Source organism: Mandrillus leucophaeus, unplaced genomic scaffold, assembly GCF_000951045.1.
Source record: "Mandrillus leucophaeus isolate KB7577 unplaced genomic scaffold, Mleu.le_1.0 Scaffold59, whole genome shotgun sequence".
Lineage (NCBI taxonomy): Eukaryota > Metazoa > Chordata > Mammalia > Primates > Cercopithecidae > Mandrillus > Mandrillus leucophaeus.
The window spans coordinates 5,351,632-5,377,022 of NW_012106363.1; the positions used below are offsets into that span (position 1 = coordinate 5,351,632).

At 53.3% G+C, this 25,391-nt stretch overlaps 4 protein-coding genes and 1 long non-coding RNA gene across 8 annotated transcripts in view; 4 read left to right on the forward strand and 1 right to left on the reverse strand.

Annotated features, from left to right (window-relative positions):
* The first annotated feature begins 775 nt into the window (after window positions 1-775).
* On the forward strand, window positions 776-10,010 carry HOXB6 (homeobox B6). 2 transcript variants are annotated; one of them, XM_011999339.1, is made up of 4 exons: window positions 802-906; window positions 1,157-1,293; window positions 7,557-8,049; window positions 9,104-10,010. In XM_011999339.1, the coding sequence occupies exons 3-4, from the start codon at window positions 7,635-7,637 to the stop codon at window positions 9,361-9,363; spliced, it is 675 nt and encodes a 224-aa protein (XP_011854729.1). In that variant the 5' UTR covers window positions 802-906; window positions 1,157-1,293; window positions 7,557-7,634; the 3' UTR covers window positions 9,364-10,010. The 2 variants fall into 2 exon arrangements, with proteins under 2 accessions (XP_011854728.1, XP_011854729.1); XM_011999338.1 differs by having other exon boundaries at window positions 776-1,293; window positions 7,525-8,049.
* LOC105553306 lies at window positions 3,442-15,391 on the reverse strand. 2 transcript variants are annotated; one of them, XR_001008131.1, is made up of 4 exons: window positions 15,168-15,391; window positions 5,234-5,335; window positions 4,116-4,353; window positions 3,442-3,708 (listed from the first exon to the last, which is right to left on the reverse strand). It is a non-coding gene; the product is annotated as an uncharacterized LOC105553306 (long non-coding RNA). The 2 variants fall into 2 exon arrangements; XR_001008132.1 differs by lacking the exons at window positions 4,116-4,353; window positions 15,168-15,391 and adding an exon at window positions 9,654-9,819 and having other exon boundaries at window positions 5,236-5,335.
* On the forward strand, window positions 11,762-14,494 carry HOXB5 (homeobox B5). Its single transcript, XM_011999337.1, has 2 exons — window positions 11,762-12,619; window positions 13,280-14,494. The coding sequence occupies exons 1-2, from the start codon at window positions 12,058-12,060 to the stop codon at window positions 13,525-13,527; spliced, it is 810 nt and encodes a 269-aa protein (XP_011854727.1). The 5' UTR covers window positions 11,762-12,057; the 3' UTR covers window positions 13,528-14,494.
* Window positions 15,392-15,484: 93 nt separating the features above from the next.
* Window positions 15,485-25,391, forward strand: part of HOXB3 (homeobox B3) — a 41,662-nt gene continuing 31,755 nt past the window's right edge. The window contains exon 1 of one of the 2 annotated variants that reach the window (XM_011999342.1): window positions 15,485-15,632. Coding sequence is in view for 1 of the 2 variants with exons in the window: in XM_011999341.1 (XP_011854731.1) it covers window positions 15,538-15,632 (95 nt within the window). In the remaining variant the exon portion in view is untranslated. The remainder of the gene's footprint in view (window positions 15,633-25,391) is intronic. The other variant, XM_011999341.1, reaches the window with a different exon arrangement.
* Window positions 23,279-25,391, forward strand: part of HOXB4 (homeobox B4) — a 7,114-nt gene continuing 5,001 nt past the window's right edge. Inside the window, exons 1-2 of the mRNA XM_011999377.1 lie at window positions 23,279-23,694; window positions 24,036-24,140. Of these exons, the coding sequence (XP_011854767.1) occupies window positions 23,279-23,694; window positions 24,036-24,140 (521 nt within the window). The remainder of the gene's footprint in view (window positions 23,695-24,035; window positions 24,141-25,391) is intronic.

Genomic DNA, 25,391 nt, shown 5'->3' on the forward strand with positions numbered 1-25,391 from the left:
CATTAATGACCACGTAACGCCCTGGAGAGCGCATGGGCTGTCAAAGGGAACCTGGACTTGGCTGCATTTGGGCGGGAGAAGCCAGGATCCGGGTTTACCCTCCCCCAGTTTCTGGGTTGCGGAGGCGAGAATCTGACTATCTGCCTTGGCCCCCATCCAGGCCACTTCTCCTTCTGGGGCAAACACTAAGCCCTAGGGGATTTAAGGCCCCCATGCCTGCAATGCCGCAAACCTCACAGGTGGGGGTCCTGCCATCTACAGGGCTAGCAATGAGGGGGCCAGTTCAGAGGGGGAAAGGGGACACTGAAGCTTTCATTTTGCCCTTATGAAGGTGTCTACTCTAGGCACCGGCTCCTGCTCCTGCCTCACCCCAAAATTGTCTCAGAACAGTCCCTATGCAGAGGATTTGGGGTAGACTTTTACTCGAAGAGGGAGCAGAGCTTCTGTGGAAAATAGGGAGGTTCGGAAAAGAACCCCCTTCCCAGCTGTACGGTTATGGCTTCTCCACTCTGATTCCCTGCCCCCCCAAATCTCACCCCTTCTCAGACTGGGGTTTCCCCAAAAAGAGAGAAGGAGAAGAAAAGAAGATGGCGACCGAGAAAAGGGTTGCTGGTGGAGCAGCCATGAAGAAATGCAATAAATTCCTTGTTGTTTTATGAAAATTTACAACTTTGTGATAGAAGTTTATGAGTGGTTGAATCCAGCGATTGGCCGGCGCCGGTCATGTGGCCGGGCGATCGTGAACATGAACTTTTTATCATTTCCCTGGTGGTTATAATGCAGCATTCTTTTGGACACCACACCTAGGTCGGAGCACTGTCGTCCTTCAGGGCTCCAGCCTCTTGATATTTTTATACTTCAGTATCAGCTCGATACAGCAAAAGAGAGAGAGGACGAGAGAGGGGGGTGAGGAGAAAAGAGAGAGAGAGCGCGCAAGAGGGAGAGGGAGAGAAGGAGGGGTGGGAATTACACAAAGAGAGCACCAAAAATAATTTTGATTCCTAAGTTAATTTTCTCACTGATCTGGGATTTTAGTCACCATGGAAGGTAAATGGACAATCTGCCCAGGACCGCAGCCCGATACTATTTTTCAAAGCCAGAACTTACTCCGTTTTCTATGCAAATGTCAGAAAAATGAAACACCCTCTCTCCCAAGTCAGAGAAGGGGAAGCAACGGCTCTCACGTTGGGACAATATTATCTGGAAGCTGAAGAAGAAACTGAATACTCCTTCTTTCCTCCCTACCCATTCCTTTCAATCCGGAGGGGAAAAAAAATCCCAAGGTCTGCAAAGGTAAGGGAGATTCTACAATTTTCTTGTTCTTTTGCATCGCTTTTGTGTGTGGGGGGGTGGGGCTTGGGTTTTTCTCCCTCCTCCCCCGCTCCAAGACGGGGCTGAACCCCATCTCTGGGCGCTGCAGGGAAAAGCTTCCCAGGAAATTCGGTGGTGGAGAGAGGGGTGGCTGCTTCCTGGAGGGGGAGCCAAGGCAGGAAAAGCGGGAAGAGGAATCAAAAGAGGGCCAGGAGATCAGCTCTAAGTCGCCTTCTTAAGCTTGGAGGACAGACTCAAGCAAGGGGGCAGCGAAAAAGAGGATGGGGGGGTATCTGGACTTCAGTGGCACCTAAAGAAGCCAGTCGTTATGGCCCCCGTGGGCTTGCCCCCTCCCCCTCCTGCCATCCCTCCCTTGTCCCGGCCTCTGGCTATTGCCTCCGCGCAGTTATCTTGCCTGGTGCGGATATCGCTGGGTTCCCAGAAGCATTGGCATGTGGGGTGGTGGCGTTAAGGGACGTCCTGGTCTCTATAGGGCCTGGAATCTCCGCCGAGGCCGGCGAGGGAGAGGAAACGGCTAGAGAAACACAGAAAAGACAATTCACAGAGAAATGTTCACTATCTCCCTTCGGAGACATTTTTGAAATTAAAGGGCTGTGGGTGGAGACACCAAAAACGAGAGAGACCCCCCCACACACACCCACCAGGAAGCCTGCCCGAGAATGCCCAAGTATCTCGCCACTCCCGCAGGAGGGAGCCTCGCTCTGCAGGGAGACAGTTTTGTGGTTTTAATGCGGTAGGTTACAGCTGTTGGTTTCTGCACGATATTGATTCTATTACTTGCGTTGTATTGGTATGGGATGTGTGGATTTCGATGGAGGAAAAAATTGCCATGTGTATGTCTGATATGATAACATTTCAAACTTTCCTGGGTCCAGACGTGGTGATTGTGAAGAAGCCGTTAAGTGCATTTTTGTTTTAGGCTTGTAAATAAAAATAAAAAAGAAAGAAATGAAAGAAGAAAATAAAAAGAAAATCCGATTATGGGACCTAGCGGCGTCTAAACTGAAAAGCTAACTGGCACTGAGCTCAGACAGTCCCGTCCCTCGGGTGTCCAATTTTATCACTCAGTCAGGCCTTCTAGAGGGTGGGGAGGGCAGAGAACCATTGGGCAGGAGACAGAGATTCCTAAAGTGGCTGGTGGGGTGGAAGTAGGTGCCAGCCTTGAGGCAAATACTTTAAAATGAGGTAAGGGAATTTCTGGGGAAGCTTCCAGCCAAGAGATAAGTGATGTTGGCTGTGCAGGGCAGGAGAGATTGTGATTTTTAGTTAGGTGTGCATGAACATGTAATTGCTTTTCTCTTTCTTAAGACCAGATGCAGGGCTTTCAGCCTCGGGCCTCTGGTTGCCCCGGAGTTATAGGGGCTAGGGCGTTTTGGAAGTGGGGATATATTTATTATCCCAGTCCTAAGCTAGGAGAGGGACGACGCGGCCACTTGTGGCACGAAAGAGGCAGCTCTGTGGCCCCAGGTAGATGCCCTAGGTTCAGGCCCAGCCTGAGAGCCCGGAGGGACCGCTGGGCTTCGTAGCGAGAGTTCTCCGCCAGCACCCACGGCATTCGGGGCCTATTCTCAAGGGAAAAATTTCCCAAACCCACCCATACTAAAGGTCTTTTTCTCCTGTAGTCTTGGAGGGTTATAAATCCTCCCTTAGACAGTGCGCTGTGACCCAAATTATGCGGTTTGCTGCCATCTACCGTCCGTTCGGAGACAAGCGGCTTAGGCGCCGCAAGCCCCGCGACACTGTCCAGCGGTGCCCCCGACGCCTGGAGACCCGGTCGCGCAGGGTCCACAGGATTCGGGGGATTTCGGGCCCATGCCGACGCTCTCAGCTGGATCTTGGTTCCCCGGTGTGGGTTAGAGAAGTCTCTCCTCCACCCATCACCCCCAATTTCCCACTCCCCCAGTCTCCGCCCATCCCAGCCCCAAACCTGGCGGCTGGCAGGGGAAGCGGCTTCCTCTAGGGCATATTTTAGAATGTCTAATTCTGCTTCCAGCGGGCAGGGGCCTTGAATCAAAGAGTAGAGGGATCAGGGACAAGACCCCCACCGCCATCCCCACCCCACCCCCACCCCACCAAGGCGCGGGAGAGGATGAGGCAGCTTGAGACACCCGAAGCCAAGGCTGTTCAAGGTTTATTTGGTTTTCTTCCCTGCCAAGGGAGGGGACCCGCAGGGCAGGCGCCGGCCCCGGCAGTTCCACTCGGTTGTCAAAAGACAAACCGGGTCTGTGTTCTCCTGGTTGGCTGGTGGGTCTCGCCAGTTCCTTGGTTGGTGGGTTCGTGGTGAAGGAATTGAACGGAGTTTTCTGGAAACTGTTGATGTCTGCAAGTGAGTGTCAATCCCCTCCCCCATTCTCGATCTTTTCAAGCGAAGTCGACCTAAATATGATTTGGGAAAAATTTGGTAGTGGACTGGGGCCAAATCATTAAGGAACCACACCGTCGTAATTTCTTCCTGTTGGACCCTTCACACCAGCTTAACTCGACCACCTTCCCAAGACGGGGTGGCCAGGGCTAGGCTATGCGCCTCTGCTGCAGCGTTTGAATATTGGCCCCTGTCTCACGGGTTACTGATTAGCTTGGGCTTTCAAGCCGTAGGAGGAAGCTCTGGCAGTTCCTTTAAAGGTGCTGTGGTCCCATTCCTGGGTGGGGGTGGGGTTCCAGGAAATTGCCTGCGGTGCCAGTCAGATCAAGGTGTTCTCAGAGTCTGGCCCAGGGCTAGAGGAGCTGATGAGGTTAAGGTGCCCGGTGGTGCTGGGGACAAACACTGTGGCTGCGGCCCCCACCCGCTTTTGGCGCCTCTGGAGCAGCTCTTTTCAGCTTTTCTGCAGCGAGAGTGACTTTCTGGTGGCTATATGGCCCGGCTCAGCGAGGTGCTCTATAGGAGGCCCCCACGGAGCCAGCCCTAGAAGGTCCTTGGCCCCTCGGATATTGTTTTACTTTTGGACAATCCAAAAGACATGTAGAGAAGTCAAGCTGGTACATGGTACTGAAACACTTCAGGGCCTTTAGGTTGCGCCCTGGGTGCGGGTAGGAAACCGGGAGAATGAGCTCAGCGCTACTGCTCACTCCCCCTAAAGATCAAAGAGGATGCCGCTCATTTGCATAATGAAAATGAAGTCTTTGTACTTTGATTTGGACAGACCAATTTTAGGGCAAAGTGTCTCATCTAAAGAGCCTTCCTCAACCTATGGGAGTGATCACTCAGTACCCCTGGGAACATTTATTTATGTTCCCCAAACCCAGAGAAACAGAGTCCAGGGTGAGAATTGAGTTGAATTATTTTCATTCCACCCCACCCCAGCCAAAGTTGGGAGTCGTGGGGGAAGGTGCTCATCACCCCCAAAGAGCTGAGGGAGAGGGCCTTATAGCTTAGAGGAAATCAGAAGCCTGGACAATGTCTCAGCACCCCCCCACACACCACACACACACACACACACACACACACGTACACATAGAGGCAAATATCCCTCCTGAGGTTACCTATCAAGAATTTTTCTCCTGAACTGAACACAACTTAGGAAACATTTTCCTGGGAGCTGGAATGTGTTAGCTTGCCCACAGGACTGCAGACTCACAGCATAGAAAATTACAATTATAAATCCTGCCTGTGGGGTATCTGTGCAATCCCTCTGTTATGTACTCAAGAATTGGTACACGCTTCTATCCATCTCTCTGCACACACACTTCCTCGTTGAGGCAGGGAGAGACACCCCAGACTGGTGGATGGCTGAGCCGGCTGTGTATTTACATATTCCCCCATGGAGACAGACAGAGGGCGGTGGACCGAACCACAGACAGATTCGTAGGGATCTGGCTCCAGAAAGGAGTCGCTCTCTGGCCCGCCCTGCCCGCCTGCTCTTTTTCCCAAACAAACGGATCAGACGAATAAACGCTCATAAATACCTCTGGGCTTAGATAAGAGCGATGAGGCGCTATTTCCTTTCATGCCCGACTCCAGGCGCCCAGGCCCTGCCCGTAGTGGCTCCATCTCCAGACAAGCAACCTGCAGAGGTGAGGTAAATTTGGGGGCTGTGATTCTAAAGATAGGGCAATTATCTTCCTGCTTCTGACACAGGGAAATGCTCCCTTCCTCACCAGATCTTATTTTGTTCAGACTCCACTGAGAAAATCACACTATTTAGTGCTAGGATGGGGACATTGTTGGGCCGGGAGGAGGCACGGAAGGCTGGGGCCCAGGGCTCAGCCTCAGCAGCAGGGAGGGAGGTGCATGCAAGCCCTCTCTCCCACTTTTTTCCCCCCTGTTCAAATGGCCCCTAGTCCTCTCTAGAAGCGAGCCCAACCGTAGCTAGGTTTGGAATATTTATCCTTCTTCATGATCAGGGGGTTTAAATTTGTTTTCTTAAATGCTTATCAAAAACTCCCATAGAGTCAGGTTAGGAAGTGATTGGAGGGACATCCAGGGATGGCCATTTTGCCATTAAGGTACAGCCTAGAAGTTGCCCTGAGTTCAGAGAGCCTTGGAGACCATGTTGCAACCAAATAAGTTCCCACCCTTGGTCATCTAAGCTCAGTCCTCTACCACCTTCCCTAGTGTCTTGTTCCATCTTCAGTGTGGAGAACTTGGCCAGAAAAAGGAGCTCAAAGGAAGGACAAGGCAGAGGATGGTCAGCCTGGCCTGACATCTGACTTTGTTCCATGCCCTGGCCCCTCTTGTCCCCAGGTGTGAAGGTTGTCACCCTTCACTATGTGGCCTGTGTATGCATGTTAGAATGTTGGAAATGCTCTGTGGCCCTGTCTCCCAGCCTGGGCTCAATGCTCATTTTCCTTGGATGAAAGAGCCAGAGATATACATTCTCTCACACACCCAAATTTGTAAGGCAGCAAAGCTGTTGATATGAACATGGGGTGTGGGAGGGAATTGTAGCGATGCTGAGACACAGACAGAAGGGAGAGGGAATGCTGGCTGATGGCTGGAAGCTGCCTGCTGAGTCCCCAAGAGAACGCAAATGCCCTTCTCTCCCTATCAAACTAAAGCAAAAACCAAGTCTTGGGAAAAAATTAATTTCAAAAAGAACTGGCAGCTCCTACAGAGACTTGGAAGAAGAGTGAGGGTGCCTTTCTTCCCAGTGGTCTCTGACTGCCTCAACTATCAGGAGGGTTTGAAGCCCACAACTGGAAGAAGAATGATTTCTTCCTTGTGCCCAGATTTATAGGGACATACTTGATTCCTGAAAATCCTATAGCCCAGGCTATTCTTAAGTCTTTTGGGATTGCAGAGGGTACCGGTGTGAGGGTTGCAGGCAGGATAGAGATCAGACAAATAAAGCCGCCTAGGCTGAGGGATACCCCTCACTCCTTCACTCCATATCGCCAAGTGAGGAGAGGGTTAGTCGCTTTCCCCAGTGCCCCTTCCCCTGCCAAGAGTGAGAAGCTGCATACAAGAACCAGGCAGAATGTTTTGGGTAGCCGCCCCCATCGCCACCTTCCAAGAAGCTCCTAGTCTAGCCACAGAGCCAGAAGGGGAAGCTTGGGCTCAGTCCCTCCTGCCAGCTCCTCCTCTTCTGGGTCTTTTAGGCAGTGGGATCTGGCCTGCCCCCTCAGAACAGAAGGGTTGTGGAGAAGCAGGAACAATAACCCGAGGCTTAGAGGAGAGAGATCAGATCTGATAAACAGGAAGAACGATGTTCAAAACCTGGGGAGGAGGGTGTTTCTTCTTTGCTTGTCTTAGCGGAGAACTCTTCTCACCTTCTACCGACACAAAACCCTAGAAACAAATCTTCTTCTTTAGTTCTCTCTCAAGGAGATTCCGAGACATGTACCCACCCCTCCCTGGAGAGAAGGGGCCCAAGCAACGCAGGGGTTAACTTTTCTGAAAATACAATTAACTTTTTCCAATCCTGCGTGGGGTGGGGGAGAGATATATTTATTTAATCACCCAGGAGTGGGGTGGTCTCAATCTAAACGCTCCCTCCTCCCTCAAAGGCACAGAGCCTGTTTCACAGATCCTACGTAGGTGGAACAGGACGCGCTGTGTTGTTGGGGAGAGAGAGAGAGAAAGGCGAAGGAGAAGGAGGAAAAAAAAGGTTGATAGGTTTGTGCGCGGGTCCCTCGTGCGGGCTGCGCTCCTCCTGGGTGCTATTTGACAATTCCTGCCTCTGCCATTGGTCAGTGTTGGATCAGATGGTTGTATTTCCTTCTGGCCCTCACTGGCACCTCGCCATCCCCCCTCAGCTAAAACCCAATCTCGGATATACTACTAATAGGCGCGGCGCTCGGACTATAAAACACAACAAATCATAAACCCGGCGGAGCAGCAGCGGCCGCGCGCGCCTCCCCTCCCAATGAGTTCCTATTTCGTGAACTCCACCTTCCCCGTCACTCTGGCAAGCGGGCAGGAGTCCTTCCTGGGCCAGCTACCGCTCTACTCGTCGGGCTATGCGGACCCGCTGAGGCATTACCCCGCGCCCTATGGGCCAGGGCCGGGCCAGGACAAGGGCTTTGCCACTTCCTCCTATTACCCGCCGGCGGGCGGTGGCTACGGCCGAGCGGCGCCCTGCGACTACGGGCCGGCGCCGGCCTTCTACCGCGAGAAGGAGTCGGCCTGCGCACTCTCGGGCGCCGAAGAGCCGCCCCCGTTCCACCCCGAGCCGCGGAAGTCGGACTGCGCGCAGGACAAGAGCGTGTTCGGCGAGACAGAAGAGCAGAAGTGCTCCACTCCGGTCTATCCGTGGATGCAGCGGATGAATTCGTGCAACAGTGAGTGAGACTTCCCGTCGCCGTAGCCCTGACTCCCCTGGGCCCCCACCCCGGGACACAGAACTAGTGAGCGCCCCCTGCCCCGATCTCCCACAGGGTGCTGGGTGGGCATCTCAGTTAGAAGATAGAAGAAGATTGGGTGCCTGCCCGGGATCTCTCGCTGTGTCTCCTATTAGGCAGGAGTTACAAAGTTTGCAAAGTCTCAGCCGCACTGGGAGTAATGAGGAGCGAGTGTGCTCTCCTGGGGCCCCTGGCCAGAGCCGGGGTTCCAGGACAGGAAAGGGAGCAGGGGCCCGCAATCACGGGCTTGGCTTTACTTTGCGCCCCCAGCCCCCCTCTCCCAGCCCTGGTAGGGTTCCCCAACCAAAGACGGCTCCATTAAAAACGGAGTGCGTCATGCAAGGGGGTAGGAGGTGACGCTGAAGAGGAAGAGTTGAGTCTGACTGGGACTGTGTTTCCCTGAGGGTGGGGGGCTGGGGCAAGATGAGGCACCAGGAAAGGAGTGGTAATCAGAGGAGGGAGGAGGAATAAGGGGAAGGAAGAGAGAGGGAGCAGGCGGAGCGAGAGAGGAAGAAACAGGCGCGGGGTCTCAGGTTGGATTATTTGTTGGCCTTAAGTCCCAACTGATGTCCATTAGCCGGACTCGAAAGTGAGGAGCCGTTAATGTGGACTATGGATCGATCTACGTCATTACGGATTAAGGGCCTGGATTTATCACTGGGTTGGCGGAATGGGGGTTGGGGAGAAAGATGGATGGAAAGCGAGGGAAAGACAAGATGCAACTAGGAAGAGACACACCTGACCAGCCCCTCCCCCCAGGCTCAGGTGGGCGTTCAAACTGCTCCTCCCCTCCCCCATCTAGACTGACGGCCCAGGCCTAGGAGACCAGGAGGGAATCTGGAGGGGGCGCTGGAGGAGTGCGAAAGGGGGGAAGGGAACCGGCAGAGTGGAGGGTGTCCCTGTACTGGCTGGAGTCTGTGTTCGAGGGTCGACTGGGGGAGGGGGCCCTGGGCCCGGTGACCCCAGGCCTCAGCATCTTCACTCTGCGTAACAGGTTCCTCCTTTGGGCCCAGTGGCCGGCGAGGCCGCCAGACATACACGCGTTACCAGACGCTGGAGCTGGAGAAGGAGTTTCACTACAATCGCTACCTGACGCGGCGGCGGCGCATCGAGATCGCGCACGCCCTGTGCCTGACTGAGCGGCAGATCAAGATATGGTTCCAGAACCGACGCATGAAGTGGAAAAAGGAGAGCAAACTGCTCAGCGCGTCTCAGCTCAGTGCCGAGGAGGAGGAAGAAAAACCGGCCGAGTGAAGGTGCTGGAAAGGGAGGGAGGACGCGAGGGGAAAGGCCTGTGGGGAGCCGAGGGGGTCGGAGAGACCCGGGAAGGAAGGCTCTCGGGTGGGGGAGCCAGGAGACCTGCTCTCCAGCGCACGACAGGCGAGGCCCAGCTCTCTCCTGGACGCCCCCGCCCGCACAGCTCCCGGTGGGTGCTCTGAGGCCTCACTACTCGAGCCCACCCAGCACCCCGCGCGCCCTTCCTTCCCGAGGAACTCGCCTCAGCCTGATCAGGCTTCCTGGTGAGAACTGAGGATCGGACTCACTTGATGTTTCCTGGAAGCAGAGCAAAATGCTCTTGTCCCTGTCGCGTCTCATTTCGTCCATGTCCCCCATGCACGGTTCAATGGTAGATTCGCTGTCCCCTCAGCGGAGGCCTTGAAGACTCCCTGATCCCAGACCTGTCGTCTCTCCCACCCCCTCCCCAAAGCCACTGGAAGGAGCACATACTACCTAGAAGTAAGAAGAGGAGCCTCAGAAGAAAACAAAGTTCTATTTTATTAATTTTCTATGTGTTGTGTTTGTAGTCTTGTCTTAGCTCGGGACGTGAAATACTTCGATGATGATGATAATAATAATAATAACAATAATAAAGATGTGAAAACTCGACGCTGGGTCACCTCCGATCCTCCCCTGCCGTTTTTCACTCTCCCCTCAACCCCCAGCCTCTCCATCTGTCTTGAGCCAGAATTCTTCAGCAAAAGCGAGAGCCCTGGCCCGCTGAAGCGAGCCCTGTACGACTGGGAAGTTACAGCTGAGATAAAGGCTGGAGCGATCAGTCCTGCCCAGGCCCCAGCGCTGCGTTTCCCTGGTGCTGAGGCTCACAGCCGCCTCTCCCTGTGCAGACTTGGGGGATGGAGAGGGGCTGTTTCCCTCTCATTCTCTAGCCTCTCCTCCTGTGTCCACAGCACTAAGGGAGCCACTGAGGCCCCTAAAGCTCTCTTGCGGAGACGGAGCCATCGAGTCTGGGGGCCTCTGCAGCACTTTTCTGTGCTCACCTTCGCAGAGACCCCTGGCCTTTGGCCCGTCCACATGGCCAGGTTTTTTCGACAGCCTTGGCCCTCCGCTCCTGGCCTGTGGCTCCGGAGACTAAAAAACGGGGCCACTGGGTATCTCTCGCCCTGTAGCTGAAGGCTCCAGGTGCCCCTTCCCACCTCAAATAGGAGGTCAGCCTCAAGTAGGAGATCAGCCCCAAGCAGGGGAATGTAAAGCCACCAGCCAGGCACAGGCCGAAGGGCACAACTTTCCCTTGCTCCTTGGAGACCCCAGGGCAGGAGGCCAGGTGATGGGGCATTTAGTGTCATCCTCTCAACCGGGAATGGCCCATTCTCTCTCTGCTTGCACCGGCACCCAGAGGGCAAGTTGCGGCCACTGTTTTCCTTTATTCCTCCGCCCTCTGGCTTCCTTTATTATTTTTAAAGAAAATAATCCCCTTCTAATAGGGGACCAGCTGCGGGCGGTCTCTGGCCGCCCAGGGTGCTCAGCAAAGCATGCGGGTCCTTGGAACCCCTTTTCCGGGAAGGCGGCTGACACCAGGCAAATTCTCAAACTGCTCAGCTGCGAGTGAGGGGCCTGGAGTGGGGCCTCCGAATGCAATAGCGTAGGACGAGGGGAAGGGGCTCTGCTTTACAAACTCTCAGACACATGTTACTACTCAAACCCAAGCAGCAGACGCGGTGGCCGCTGCGGTCTTTTCGGCAACTAGGCCACTTAGCCCCAGCTGTGTTCGGCTTCTGGGGTCCCTGTCCTGCTCTGTCACTTCCCACGCCTGGGTTAAGGACCACCAAGGAGGTCAGGAAGGGGATTTCGAACTTCCAACTGGCCCAGGAGAAGTGAACGCTTCTCCTGCTTGTTTTTCAAGCCTCCCGCCCAGTCCTGCCGGCTCGGCCTGGGCGCTGTGGACCGGCAACAGCAGCCCCACCAGCATGCAGGCAGGGCTAAGCTCCCGGGGAAAACCCGTTGCAATAATTGTTCTTCACACACAACTTCCAACTCTTCCCCCATTTCCGCCTCCAACTCGGAGACTTGCAAAGCCCGAGAAAGGGAAAAGCAACTCAATCTTTGATCTTCTCATCCAAAGTTAAAATAATAACGACAATGATGATGTAGGGAGAAGGAACCAAATAGAGAGGCTAACCCCACCCACAAGAAAGTGGGTAAAAAGCCCAACCCCTGCTCGAAAAGGCTCAACCCTGTGGCTGAGCCTTGGCCGGGTTTCTTTCTCTCCCGGCGGCTGCAGGGAGCCGGCAGGAAGGCAGCCGCTGCCGCCATGGCGGTCTCCCGCCCGCGCTCCCATCGATCGCCGGGAGGTGGCGCGCTCTGCTCAGAGGCCAACGCCAACCTTCTCCCTGTTTCTCCCCCTTCTCCTTTTTCCCCCTCTCTCGGAGGCTCGCATTGAATCGGCCCTAACGATTCTCGGATCGTCATTATTTGTAACCATAGAGCATGAATTACCTCTTGAGGTCATCAGCGAGAATTTACGACTGGTCAACAAAAGCACGTGATTCCCTAACGCCCCCCCACCCCCCTTCCAACCCCCCCCATATTTGGCCGCATACATAGCAAAACGAAGTACAGTGCATCGCTATAATTCATTAATACATCATAAATCGTGAAGCACAGGGTTATAACGACCACGATCCACAAATCAAGCCCTCCAAAATCACCCAAATGAGCTCGTACTTTGTAAACTCCTTCTCGGGGCGTTATCCAAATGGCCCGGACTATCAGTTGCTAAATTATGGCAGTGGCAGCTCTCTGAGCGGCTCTTACAGGGATCCCGCTGCCATGCACACCGGCTCTTACGGCTACAATTACAATGGGATGGACCTCAGCGTCAACCGCTCCTCGGCCTCCTCCAGCCACTTTGGGGCGGTGGGCGAGAGCTCGCGCGCGTTCCCCGCGCCCGCCCAGGAGCCCCGCTTCAGGCAAGCGGCTTCGAGCTGCTCCCTGTCCTCGCCCGAGTCCCTGCCCTGCACCAACGGCGACAGCCACGGCGCCAAGCCCTCTGCTTCGTCCCCCTCCGACCAGGCGACCCCAGCCAGTTCCAGCGCCAATTTCACCGAAATAGACGAGGCCAGTGCGTCCTCGGAGCCTGAGGAAGCGGCGAGCCAGCTAAGCAGCCCCAGCCTAGCTCGGGCGCAGCCAGAGCCCATGGCCACCTCCACAGCCGCGCCCGAGGGGCAGACTCCGCAGATATTCCCCTGGATGAGGAAGCTTCACATCAGCCATGGTAATTCTCTCTCTTTTTTGTATTCTCAGCTTTCCTTCTCTGCGTTTTGGGGTGGGATGGAGGGAACAAGGAGAGCTTGGCTTTACCCTAAATATAGATTCATTTTTCCAAGGGGGAGAAGTCTCTAAGAGGGGCCTCATAGCTTGGTAGACAGAGCCAAACAGGGTCTCTCTATTAGAGGGGGGTATTTTTAATAATTTGTTTCAGCTTCGGCTTAGGTTTTTATTAGCGCAGCTGTACCAGCTTTAGAATAAAGGATGGGGTTCATGTAATGTGGGGAAGGGTCCTGCTTACCCCTGAAATTTTGAGACTACCGCTAGCAAAGAAGGGGTGAGCAGTAAAAGGAGCTTTCCAGGGCAAAAGTGCAACCGCTCTCCTCCCTCCCGGGGCGAGCGGCCGCCTGAGCCCAGCCAAGGGTGAGGCACTAGGAGCGAGCAAAAGACAAAGCCGGGCGCACTAGCTGCCGGCAGAAGTGGGGGATGCAGGAGAAAGGGGTGCAGAAATCGAGCTTGAATGTGGGCATCTGGAGTAGAGAAGATTGGAGCTGTGGTGAGCTGGGTGCCCGGACGCCTGGGTCCTGCTCCCCCGCCCCCTCCCACCCAGTGCCCCCTCCCTTAACCGGAATAACGTTGCCTTGCGGCTTTCCTCTGTCTGCTCCAGATATGACCGGGCCGGACGGGAAAAGGGCCCGGACCGCGTATACCCGCTACCAGACCCTGGAGCTGGAAAAGGAGTTCCACTTCAACCGCTACCTGACCCGGCGACGGCGCATCGAGATCGCCCACGCACTCTGCCTGTCCGAGCGCCAGATCAAGATCTGGTTCCAGAACCGGCGCATGAAGTGGAAGAAGGACAACAAACTGAAAAGTATGAGCCTGGCTACAGCCGGCAGCGCCTTCCAGCCCTGAGCCCGCCCAGAGGAGCCCAGCGGCCCAAGAGCCCATGCCACCCCCAGCCCTGGCCCCTCCAATCCTCCCCGCGCTGCCGCCGCCCGCTGGGGACCGGTTCCCACAAGCCTGCCTCGCCCCGGCCTTGTGTTACGATATTTCGTTTGGTCTTAGGTCTTCCTGTGGCGCCCTCTCTCCTGGACTGGTTATCTTGTTATTATTGTTAATAATAATAATTATTATTATTTTCCTTCCATGCTCCCAACTCCCTTCTGCTTGCCCCAAATCCGCCAGCGTTTCTGAATGTTTGTGTCTGTGATTGCAGTCCTTCCCCCAGGAAAAAAAAAAAAAAAAAAAAAAGAAATTCGCATGTTTAATGTGAACTCTCCCCTCCCCATCTGTGTTCTAACTTATTTATAAAAAGATGATCGCTGTATTTTGAGTTTCAGCTGGAAACTTCTGTAAGGGGCAGCAGTTGAGGTGGGGTAGTGCCGCAGTGGGGCCAAGCTGAGCTGGCCTCGGAGATGGAGTCTCTTTTCATTCTCCTCCTCCTCTCTCTCCACTCCCCAGGCCCAAGTCTCCTAGGGGCTTGGTCCTAGGGTGGGAAGGGGCTAGGGAGGACCAAAGGGATGATATTGAGAAGAAAGAAAGAAGATAGTGAGATTTAAGTTCCTGCTGCCTGAGTAGGCCCCGCAAGGCCTGGTCTGGGAGTATACGGAAACAAAAATGATCCTCAGTGCAAAATGTCTTGTGTATTTCTCTGTGAATCTATGGGTCTGGCTAGAGGGCCCAAAGCTTGTAAATATGGGGATAGTCTGGGTCAGACCCATCTCTCCCTTACCCATTTTGCTTCCAAGACCATTTGTAGTGAGCGAGTGGATGCTGTGCTACGTGTGAAATCTGTCTTTGCGGGGCCTGTCTCAGTGATTCGCTTTTGGTATTTGTTTGTAGCTTTCCTGGAAGTCAAATAAATGTTTCCCCCACTCCATTGCCCTTCCACTTGTCTTTTCTCCGAGGTGTCTGCCTCTTCCATCCCAGGCACACCCTGCACCATTCTCAATAGATCTGGGGTGCAGGGAAGAAAAAGTAGGCTGCTCCCCAACAGCTCTTCTCAGCCATGTAAGTCCCTGGCTTGGTCAACAGTACCTGGGCTAGAGAACAGACCTTTGTGCCTGGGGAACTCCAAGGCCCAGAAACCCCATGTGGGGCTGGGGCAGGGGAAAGGCTGAACTAGACTCCATCCTGGTCTTCCATTAGCTGGTCAAGGAAGCCTCTGGAAAACTCTTCTGGGAAAGTAATTTGGGCCTAAGTCCTCAGCAGGAGGCTCCTAGCCTTTTGGGAGTGGTAGAGGCCTGCCCAGTCCCCTGTCTCCTACTCCAAGTCCCAATTCAGCTCTGCCACCAACTAAACCAAAAAAAAAAAAAAAAAAAAAAAAAATCAGTTGGATTTCAAAGGATTTCTCTCATCCTCAGCCTTCCCTACCCTTATCAAGGGCTCCTTCTCTCCAAGGGTCCAGCTGATCTTCCCTCTTGATTAGGAGTTAGAGTCCTTTCAGAAAGACCCCTGGTTCCCCCTTCAGCCTGGCCCAGGGCCAGGGCCCAGTCCACCTCCATCCAAGTCAGCCTCCACCCTGATCGCAAGAGTCAAGTCTGGACACTTACCCGGTCAATCCCTTCCAGCTTGGCCCAACTTCTTACTGGACTTGGGGGGAGGGGGAGCTGGTGAGGAGGCAGCCGAGGGTCGTGGAGGCTCTACTTGGCCCTCCTTTCCCTTCACCCCTTGACTTTGTCCCCCTTTGTCGATAGCAAACTATCCCAAAAGTCGCTATGACATTTAGATGTCAAATGGATAGGGGTTTTATCTCGAAGTTAGATCGTAAAAATCGCCGAGAAGTCAGACAGATACCCCTCACTGGCTCGAGAAAGTCACGTGAGGTCCATAAAGTTAGTTTTATGGTTTTGGGGAGTTGACACCGCGCAGTATATTTCACATTCTCCAGAATGTTAAGTGACACTTTAACTGCTCGCTGTGATGGGGAAGGGGGCAGAAGTAGGTGAGCACTCTTCCAGCCTGGAGCAGCCGGACCAGCCCAGAAGGCAGCAGCGGCCCAGGCCAGCATTCCCACAGTAAGTCGCTTTCAGCTTTCGCTTTTACCCCTTGCAATTCTGGGACTTGGGACTAGGGGAAGAAAATTTGTTTCCAGCTGGGGCTGTGGGGTGATGTGGGGGAAATTTAGCCTGTTTTATGCACTCAGTTCTAAGGGACTGTGTGCCTGAAATGAGTGCTCTCAGTTTCATAAGGCCTCATGGGTTGGGGGTGCCTGATTTTTACTAGCAGGAGTGTCTGACTTTGTGGGGAAAAGGGTTTGTGTGGGGGATTCATGCTCCCTCAGTGCCAGTGGAAATTTAGGGACCAAGAAGGAGGGGTGTGTATTGCTGAAAGAAGGGGCCGTTGTGGGGGGCCACTTCACTGCTGGATATCTTCAGGCAGCTATTTCCCCACCCTCAGTAAAGAAACTTTATGACATTCATTTGTCAGAAGTGTGGGGGGGTGCACCTCTGGGCACTTTTATCCGGATACATGTGAGCTGAGAAAAAGCACCGGGTAGGTGGCTGCTGTGGGCTGCCTTGCTCTGGGGTGCTCTCTGGCTTTCAGATCTTTAAAGCCCATAAAAAGGGGTCCCTCCAGTTATCTTTGGCTTCATCAGGCTTCTCTGGGATGGGGAGCACAGCGCTGCTTTTGCTTCCACCTTCAGCCTGTTGGTCTCAAGCTAATCTTTCTCCTTGGCTCAAAGTAGGATCCTGAAGTCAGACTAGGGAGCGGACAGAGTGGGCAATCCCCCCAGTTCAAAACCTAATTCCTGAACCAGGAGTGGGGGAAGGGAAGAGCTTCTTCTCTTGCCTAGAGGTGTTAGGTGTTTAAGTAGAACTCTGGCATGCCTTCCATAAATAAAATTGGCTCAAGAATACAAATCCCTCAACTGTCAGGAGGAAATAGATTCAGGAGCTGGAAGAGAAAATAGGAAAGGTGCTCTTTTCCCCTCTTCTCTTCCGGGCACACCCTCAAAGGCCCCTTTGTTTTGTGGCACCATAAACCAGAGAGACTTCAGGATTTGATCCCCAGGGGTTCTGTTATTTTCTAGGGAAAAGTCACCCTTCTAAAAGTCAGAGGCCTCTTCCCCACCAAATTGATCCCCCTCCAATTTAAGACCTATGGGGCTAACTACCCTGTCACTCCTGCTTTCACCAGCCTGCCATCCCTTGATTCACCTCACCAACTGCCATAGGTAGTTTCTGGGATTGGATATGTGGCACCTCGAGGGGCTTCTGATCTTTGGGACAAGGATGGGGTCATAAGACTCCCTTTTTCCCATTAAGGGACATTGGAATTCTCCCCCTCTCCTCTTTCTCCTGAAGCCACTCTCTATTCCCTGAGCTCTCTATCCACTGCCCAAGCCTGACTTACAGGAGATCCTTAACAGGCTTTAAAAGCAGAGTCACCCTGGTTTGAAGACACATCATCCCAAGAATGATGAGGGCATTTGTATCCCTTAGAAAGGAGACACAGGTCGACTCCCAAAGGATCCCCAGAACCATTGAAAATATAAAGAAGTGCCAGAGGCACAGCTTCCACAGTCTTCCACTGTACAAGGCAGCGGAGTTGACAGACATGCAGAGAAGGAGTTCCGCAAGGGAGAGTCTGACCTGGGTCTCCAGGGGAACCCCATTCCTACTGTGCCCCTGGCTTCACTCTAATATACTTCCTTTTCTTAAAGCCCTCCTGGAAGCTAAAACCCCAGATAGCAAGGCCTGTTGCTGAAAAATTGTTTCTTCGCCCCCTCTCATGTCAGTTCTGCAGGCTCTGACATCTACGAAGCATATCTGGCTGGATTTTGCAGGATGGCAAAGAGCAACTTGGGGTGCCAGTTGCACCTCAGTGGCCAAACCCTTGAAGGGTCTCCTCCAGCTCTAAGCGGGTCCTGGAGAAGATGCCTAGGCTGGGCTTTCCTCTTCTCCACTTCAGGCTCCCTAAGCTGAACCCCAGTCTGGTCTGAACCCCAACCAGGACAAGTTGGGGGAGGCAATGAGAAGTGTGAAGGGATTTCTGGTGCCAAGAACTCTCTCCTCTGCCCCAGACCTCTGTCATCTCCTCCTGCCCTCCTCAGGCTATCTCCCTCTAAGAAAGCAGCTCTACTCTCTCCAGAGCTTTGCTCTCCCTCCTCTCCCACCCGCTTTTTCTCTCTGCCAGTCCAGGCTTCAGCCTCTTGAGCTACAAGCCAGTCCGATACCCTCTGACCAAATCTTCAACCTGGGGCAGGCCCCAGGAGGTGACAGCTGGAGATTAAGGCTGCAGTTTCTCTTTTTCCTTTGAGGCCAGCCTGGCCACCACTCAGTGGACAATTCAATTTGGATTTTTTTTTTGTTTTGTTTTATTTGGTTATTTGTTTTGTTTCTCTGAGGCCAATGGGTGGGAGGAAGTATAAAGAAGTGTAAACAGGAAAGCCAGCCGGGCCTGGAGTTCCAATTGCCCATATTTCATCGGCTTCCTCTCCATAACTGTGGCAGGGACACTTAACCCTTCCCTGGCTGTGAGAAGTTATTCTCTGAGGGCTGGTGAGCAGAATGGGAATATCCAAGAGGAAGCTCCTTTCCTTGACTGGTTCCTTTATCCCTGGGATTTGCATACCAAGGATTCAGAGCAATGGAGAAGACAGAAGCTCAGCACAACCCCCCAAACTCAGTCCCTTCCCAGGACTAGTCTCCCCAGCATGGACTTCTCAGCTTGGGGGACCAACCTGGTCAATCTTGGAAGACAGGGCTAGCAAGAATGAGCTCCCCTCTTTTAAGGGAGGGGATACTGGTAATCCTCCCCATTTTTGGACTTTCTCAGAGTAATCGGATTTTGAGGCTGAGATCTGCCCACAGTGAGATTTATCGATTGCTGCAGCGTGGTTACACATCCATATTAATTAACACCGCCTGGAAACCGAGCTGTTTGGGGAGGGGAAGGGAGAAATGGGGGTTCCTGAAGCAGAATGGATATTTCTCCCTAAGTGACTCTGAGGTTGAGATTGGAGGACCCTCTCCACATGAATCCTGTGGCCCTCCCCAGGCTTGAGGCCCCTGGAGTTCTCAGCGAGGGCAAGAATGACTTAGTCTCTACAGTCAACTTCACACACAAGTCTCATGGTGGTGATGGTTGTGGGGGCGGGGCAGGAGTGGATTAAATACCCCTCAGGTCGTTCCTGCAGGCCCCACCCCACTCTTCCTTGTCTCTGGTGGGTTTCCCCAGCCCTCTAAAGGTCTGTCTCCAGCAGAGGTTAACGAGCATCCTTTCTAGAGGGGTTAACCTCCCTCTCTTCACCTTCCTTTCAACTTCTCAAAGGTAGAGGCTTATGATGGTTTTTGACTTTGGTTTGTTTTATTTTGCTTTAGCGTCCCGTTGTTGTTGGTAGTGATAGTCTTACGGCCTTCTCCTTTCTCCTACCCCTCCCTCCAAAAAGTGATTAAAATCTGTTAAAGGATTTAATTAAGAGAGTTAAATGAAAAGGAAGGAGGCGCAAATGAGTTGGGGGAAAAAACCCACACCAAAGCTATTCTCAACGATTAAATCGCCATTTTAACAATATAATGGAGTTTGCATCCTGAAAGGGGAAATCAACGCTCATATCTCATCAATAATTCATAGAGTCCGGGATCATGCAGAGGTCAGCAGACAGGGGCAGCAGCGCCGGCCTACGTGGGGCTCCGAGCCGCTGCAGCATACATTACGCGCCGCCGGCCACACCGCCGCAGCACCTCCACCGCTGCAGACCTGGGGTGGGGGCACGCCGGCAGGTTTAGGCGGATCTTTCGTTCTTTCTTTTGGCGAATTTACTGATTGCAGGCTCCAAGAGGAAGAGGGGAAATTTGGGAGCCTGGAGAGGATTGGACTTCCGGCAATTCGGAAACCTGTCGGATCCCAAAAAGCACCTTTTCCCTAAGTTTTAACGTTTCTCTTCCCTCCTTTTTCCTTTTCTCGGTGATTTAGGCGTCTCCTCTCTTGTCTCTTCTCCCCCTAAAGTTCCTCTTGGAGAGAAAAATGCACTCTCTGCAGTATCCTTTAGCTTCTGCTCCCTGGAAACGGTTCCCAGGCTGCAAGGCCGCCCTCTGGCCTGCCTCTCCCCGAGTGGATCCGGGCTGAGCCTTGCGGCTTCGGAGCACAGAGGCTGGTTTTGGTCACAGCGATCCCTGACCTCGGAGCCCAGTGGGGTAGGGCTGAATGCATCCAGGGAGGAAAGGTACCTCGCAGGCCCCAGACCATTTTGCCGTACCAAAAGATGACCCAGGCCAGTTGGGGAAGACACACTTAGGGGAGAAGTGGAGGGAAAGTGCCAACCTGTGTGGGGCGTCGCCTCTTGGGGGATTTGGAGGCATCATGGAGGATACCCTATTTCGGGGCTTCTGCAGGTTTGTCCTTAGGTGCGTGCATCTCTAATTCGTTTTCTTTTCTGTTTTCTGAATCCCAAAGGATCCTAAGGAAGGAGAAAGGAAATCCTTCCCAGTGAGAGGTGGTGGTCTGGGAGGCGATATTTGGGCAGAAGGGAAACCGAAAGCGCGCGGGTTGTCCGCACGGCCGCTGCTCTGGACTAGAGGCAGAGGCTGTAACATCCCGGAGCTGCCAGTAGAGTCCGCCTTAGACCAAGTTCACAGCCGGGCTGGGGCCTCCGAGGCGCCAGCGAACGGCCGCGCAAGGTGGCCCCGGGCCCCGCATTGTTGGGACACTGAGCTCTCCCTCCAGCCCTGTGAGCACAGTGGCCCCCTCTGCTCCCGAGGAGCCCCTGCTCCAAGCTCTTTCCACCCTTCACCCCAAAAATGCCCTTCTCCAGGTCAGCCCATTCTACTGCTCACCATAGGTCTCTTCCTCCAGCAACCTCTGCCCCACTTGGGGGTCAAAAATGAAGAAGGGTGAGTGGTCAAAAGCCCTTCCAGGCATCCCAATAGAAGAGACCGTTGAAAATGCGTGAAGTGGGTTCCGCGTCCTTTTCCAAGGAGTTATTTAATAGTCAAAAGACTCATCTTGCCCAGGTCTAAGGCCCTGGGGGAGTGGGGACATTGGCGAAAGGGGGAGGGGTAAGGAGAGCGTTTTGCCCTGGGGTTTCTGCGGCCGGCCGGCATAGCAGAATGAGACCCTGGGTGGTGAGGCCAGTGTTATTGCCGGAGGGGTCGCAAAGTTGGAGGGTCAAAAGTTTACACCATGCGTGAGCGAGCGCGGCGGAGGCGACTGGGGCGGGGGTGGGGTGGAGCGGTGGGGGAGGGGGCTGTATGTGTGTGAAGACGGACCAGGGAGCCAGGGATGCTGGAGGTAAGGAAGATTTGTGGGTTGCAGAAGTGGGGGAGCAGAATTGGGCAGCGAAGAGGCAGATATCTGGGGAGGGGAAACTGAGGAAGGAAAAATCCCTTCTCCAAAAAGGGTGAGACTGGTGGTGGTGGTGAGTTGTAGAAAAGACAGCACTTAGGGTGTGGTGAACCCTCTGAACAATTTTCTCTTCCAAAGATAATCTTTGAGTCACCATATTAAATTTAATTAAACCTTCCTAGCCACACACATTTTAGAAATTCAATTAAATTACCCCCACGTCTTTGTAGGACTTCTGGCAGGGCCAAAGAATACTTCCAATGTGAAGGTTTGATTTTCACCAACATCAATTCACCCTGCTTGCCCTAAAGGGGTCAAACTACTGACTCTTTCAATCCCCCAACCCTGGGAGAGGCAGGCCTGTTTTCCAGCACCCTTAACCCCCAGGCTGTGTCAGGAAGGTAGGGTCCATGAGCATGGGCCAACACTGGAGCCTTTCCAAACTCTCATTTGTCTCTCCAAATTGCTGCAGTTTAAGAACTTACCTATTGAAAGATTAGCTTGTTAATTCTTTCACTCTCTCCCAAGCCTCCATTTTTGTGTTTATCTTGACTCCTTCTCTTCCTATTTGGATGAGGGAGGAGAAATGCAAAGGAAAAGTACCAAATGGCCTCACAGAGATCTTTTTTACTGGAGTTGAAACAGGCAACCTGAAATGAACTTTGAATCCATGCATTGAGCTTAGCTCATAAGTAAATGCCTAGAGAGACTCAGTAATTATAACACTGGGGCATATGCCTATTTTGGGTCTTTAAATGACTGTTGTATTATGAGATGTCATTATGTTCTCTTCCAAGAGTTTACTATAGGAGGTACACTGTGGGCGTTTTTCCTTCTAGGATGAAGGTAACCTGAGAGTTTCTGTAAAGATTCCTTTTTGAAACATGGCCAGATGAGACAAAGGTTTAATATCAAATTTCAAATAGATTTAACCCAGGGTTTTGACTAAACCAGTTGGGTGTAGGTCCCTATTTCTGCTTAGTCCTTAGGCGAGTTTCTCTGCAGTGTCAGACCAGGAGGGAATTTCTGGAGTCCTGAAGAGACAGATGTCAAAGCCTGAACTGAAGAATCCATCTCCTTCTGTTCCAGGACAGAACGTTAGCAAATTTTGGTATAGACTGGAGCAGCCCAAGGTCCTGGGCTAGAGGGACCTAGGATGGGGAAGAAGTGGCCTCTGCCATTCTAGACCAAGCTGGGTGCCTTGGGGAGTTCTTTCTTGACCTCTCCCTACTAGGAGGCTACCACCCGACCAACTAGGCTGGAGCCCTGTCTCAGTCTGTAGACTTGAACTGGGAGGAAGGGGAGTCACCTGACTCACCTCTGCAGGTCGCTAGGAGGCTGGAGAACGGGAGAAGTGTGTTGTAGGCAATCCACCAGATTCTAATCCTGGAGAGACAAACCCAAGAAAATCTCACTGTTTTAAATGCCTTCTTGATCTGCTCCTGAACCTCCTTGTGTGGTTGATGGGGGTAGGCAAAAGTGTTACTGTATTGATGAGAACGATTATTTGGGGGTAGGGGGAAGCTATTGTTTTGTATTTAAAGGACAGTTAAAGCTCTGAAAGTTATGTCCCCAGCTTTGACCAGCCCAGCCCAGCACGTCTCTCAGGGTTCTAGCTTCCTCGAAACTGCTGGGTTGTGTGGACCAAAATCTTGGCCCCAAGAGGTGGAGTGGTCATTTCTAGGCCCTGGAGCTTCCAAAGTTTTTGTAGAAATGAGGGTATCTCTGACACTTAGGGGAGCCAACAAAGCAGATGGAGTGTGCAATGGAGTGGGGATTCGGGCCCTAGCCATACAGGCATTTAGGGGTAAGGTTCAGGGAAGGGGCCTCTTGCTCAGGCCTGCTCTCTGGGGCCCAGATGCCCAAAGCCACGCTTTCAGTTTTCCCCGTGCCAGCCTCCTTCTCAGGCCTCAAAAGGATCCCACGTGAAACCCCACACTCTCTCTGGAACCAGAGCTGACAAAAATATGGGAATGATGGAAAGTCAAAACAGGGGCGTGGCCGACTGACTCTTATCCGAATGGGACTTTTTTGGGGTGGGGGTTGGGTGAAGAGAAGAGAAGACTCTGGCGAAAAGTCGAGCTGGAGAGGATGAGCTGAATCAAATTTCTGCTCTGTCATTTTTCTCCCAAGTAATGACCTACGCAAAATTCAATATGACCCAGCGAACTGCGCGAGCGTATTATAGTAACTGCCTGCTGGTGGGGGAGGCCGGGAGAGGGGTGAACCGCAGGTCACGGCGTCTAAAAATTATTAAAATGTTTGAGAGCCTCGTGACGCGCCTGTTTAACAAAGACTGCCAAAGTATGAGATTAATACGAAAACTTGCGCTTCCAAAACAAAAACACACCAAAAAAAAAAAAAAAAAAAAGTCATGTTCCGGCTTCTGAGGGAGCCCGTGGCTCTGCCCGCCGCCGCGGTCCGGTTTTCCGGACACACAATAGTGGACAGGAGCGAGCTCAGCTGTTGCCCAGCGCGTCCGCGGGCGGCTCGGCGGCCGGCGGGGCTGGGGAGCCTCCCGGTGAGTACCCTCGCCCTCGCCCGCTCTGGGCCTTTCCTCCGCGCCGCCGCCGCCGATGCGCAGGCCGGCTGGGGACTCGCCTCCGCTCGGGCCTTCGGTTTCACTCCCTCGCTGAGTCCCTTCTCCCCTCCGACAAAAGGTGATTCCTCGCGGGCTGGACACGCCCGGACGGCGGAGGGTGGCTGGGCGGCGCGAGGTCATGCTAGCAACCTGTGGCTACTGGAGAAGGCGGTCGGGAAGCCGCGGAAAGACCCGGGAGCGCAGGGGAGGTGGCTCTGATAGCGCGCAGCCCCTGCTCTTATTTTATTATTATGCGTGTTGCTGTTCGTATCCTTCTGGGCGGTGGAGGGTAGAGGCAGCCTCCCGCTCCGATGAAACCCGTCCTGGGAGTCGCCCATAAACCCTGTTCTCTGTCTCGGGCGACTAGAGGGGTGTGGGGGGTGCGGCGCCTTGGTGGGATTGGCAGGTGGCGGCTTCCAGCGCACAGAGGAGAAAAATCTTTGCTCTCGGGCGCCAGTATCAAGGATACCCAAACCCGCGGTGGCTCTGCCCCCTGTTCCTCTCTCTTGGGGTGCTGGGGCACCTGGGCCGCATCCCTTGTGAAGTGTAGAGCAGCAGAGAGGCCCGGCAGCCGGCCCAGCGGCCCTCCCAAACGTCCGAAATGCCGACGGGTTGGAAGGGTTTCCGAGAGCTGTCGAGTTGAGAAGGACAGGAGGTATGGGGTGGGGGAGGGGCCTGGACGGTTGGAGTGGGTCCTGGAGACCCTAAGTGGCCTTTGACAAGATTTGTAAAAGGTCCCTGGTTGACGCTAGGGAGCTGGTGGGGATCCTAGCAGCGCATTTTGTCTGTGGGCCCTGGGCCAGACTCTAGTCTCCCTGACTGCCCAGATGGGGGTCTGAGATTACCTATTGGACCTTCTCTTGGCAAAGACAACAGTAGTGTAATAATAGTTTGCTTTTTTCTCCCAAATATGTGTGAGTTCAGCCTGTCTGGGAGAATGTTGATGTTAGAAATCAGGCCCAGAGGCCAACATTGGCAATTCCTAGATTTAAGATGAAAAGAAAATCAGAGGGTCTCTGGACCTAGTTGTGGGCAGATGGGAACTCTCCTCCTACCCACCTGCGAGGTCCCAGGACTGGGGATAGGCAGAGATCTCTGGAGTTTTGCAGTTAGAGGGTTGTTTTTGTGTTGTTCCTGTATTTGTTAATGAAATTGATATTATTTTGACTTTCTCACTAGAGATGCAAATATTTCTCAGACCTAGGGAGTTGAGTAGGGAGTCTGGGTGGGGTGGAGGCTTTTTCTATGCACATTTTCCCTTACTCTGTCACAGCTTTCACAGTCTCAGTTCCCTCCAGCCCAATCCCCAGACTCTCAGCTTAGTAAATTCACGACTTCTGGGAGCCTCAGAAAGTTGGTTCCGAAACCCCAGATGCCCATTTTGGTCCTACCACTACCAACCCAAGCAGGTGGCTAAGCGAGTTCGTATGTGTGTTTAGAAGGAAAGGACCCGCCTGGGGCTAGGAAGCTGGGGAAATGGGGTTCCTCCCACACCTCCCCAGGATAGACCCCCTCTCCTGGCTCCCAGGATGTGTGAGAGGCTGGGAGGGACCCTATATCATCTGGCTGCATCTTTTATGGTTCCTCATTGCCCTTCATTCGGAAATGAAACGCCTTTGATCTTTTCTCAGGTTGTAAACGGAATTGCCCGTCATTAAATATCGGGGCCCCATCTGCTTGGTCTCCCAGCATTTTTCTTTACAGCTGTTTCTCTCTCTTTTTACCACTGAATTTTTCCAAAAGGACTTTTATTACACCTCCTTCACACCCAGCCGCCTCTTCCTCCTCCCTTCGCTGAGAGGCGCTTTGGAAAATATCTAGATATTCGTTTGATCACAAACTAAAGGCTTGGAGGGGCAGGGAGGAGCCGATTGGAGTTTTGTTTTTTCTAAAAAAAAAAAAAAAA

Coding starts and splice junctions, on each gene's coding strand:
- HOXB6 (XM_011999338.1), top strand. CDS start 7,635: ATGAGTTCCTATTTCGTGAACTCCACCTTCCCCGTCACTCTGGCAAGC. Junction 8,050..9,103: donor GCGGATGAATTCGTGCAACA/GTGAGTGAGACT, acceptor TCTGCGTAACAG/GTTCCTCCTTTGGGCCCAGT.
- HOXB5 (XM_011999337.1), top strand. CDS start 12,058: ATGAGCTCGTACTTTGTAAACTCCTTCTCGGGGCGTTATCCAAATGGC. Junction 12,620..13,279: donor GAAGCTTCACATCAGCCATG/GTAATTCTCTCT, acceptor TGTCTGCTCCAG/ATATGACCGGGCCGGACGGG.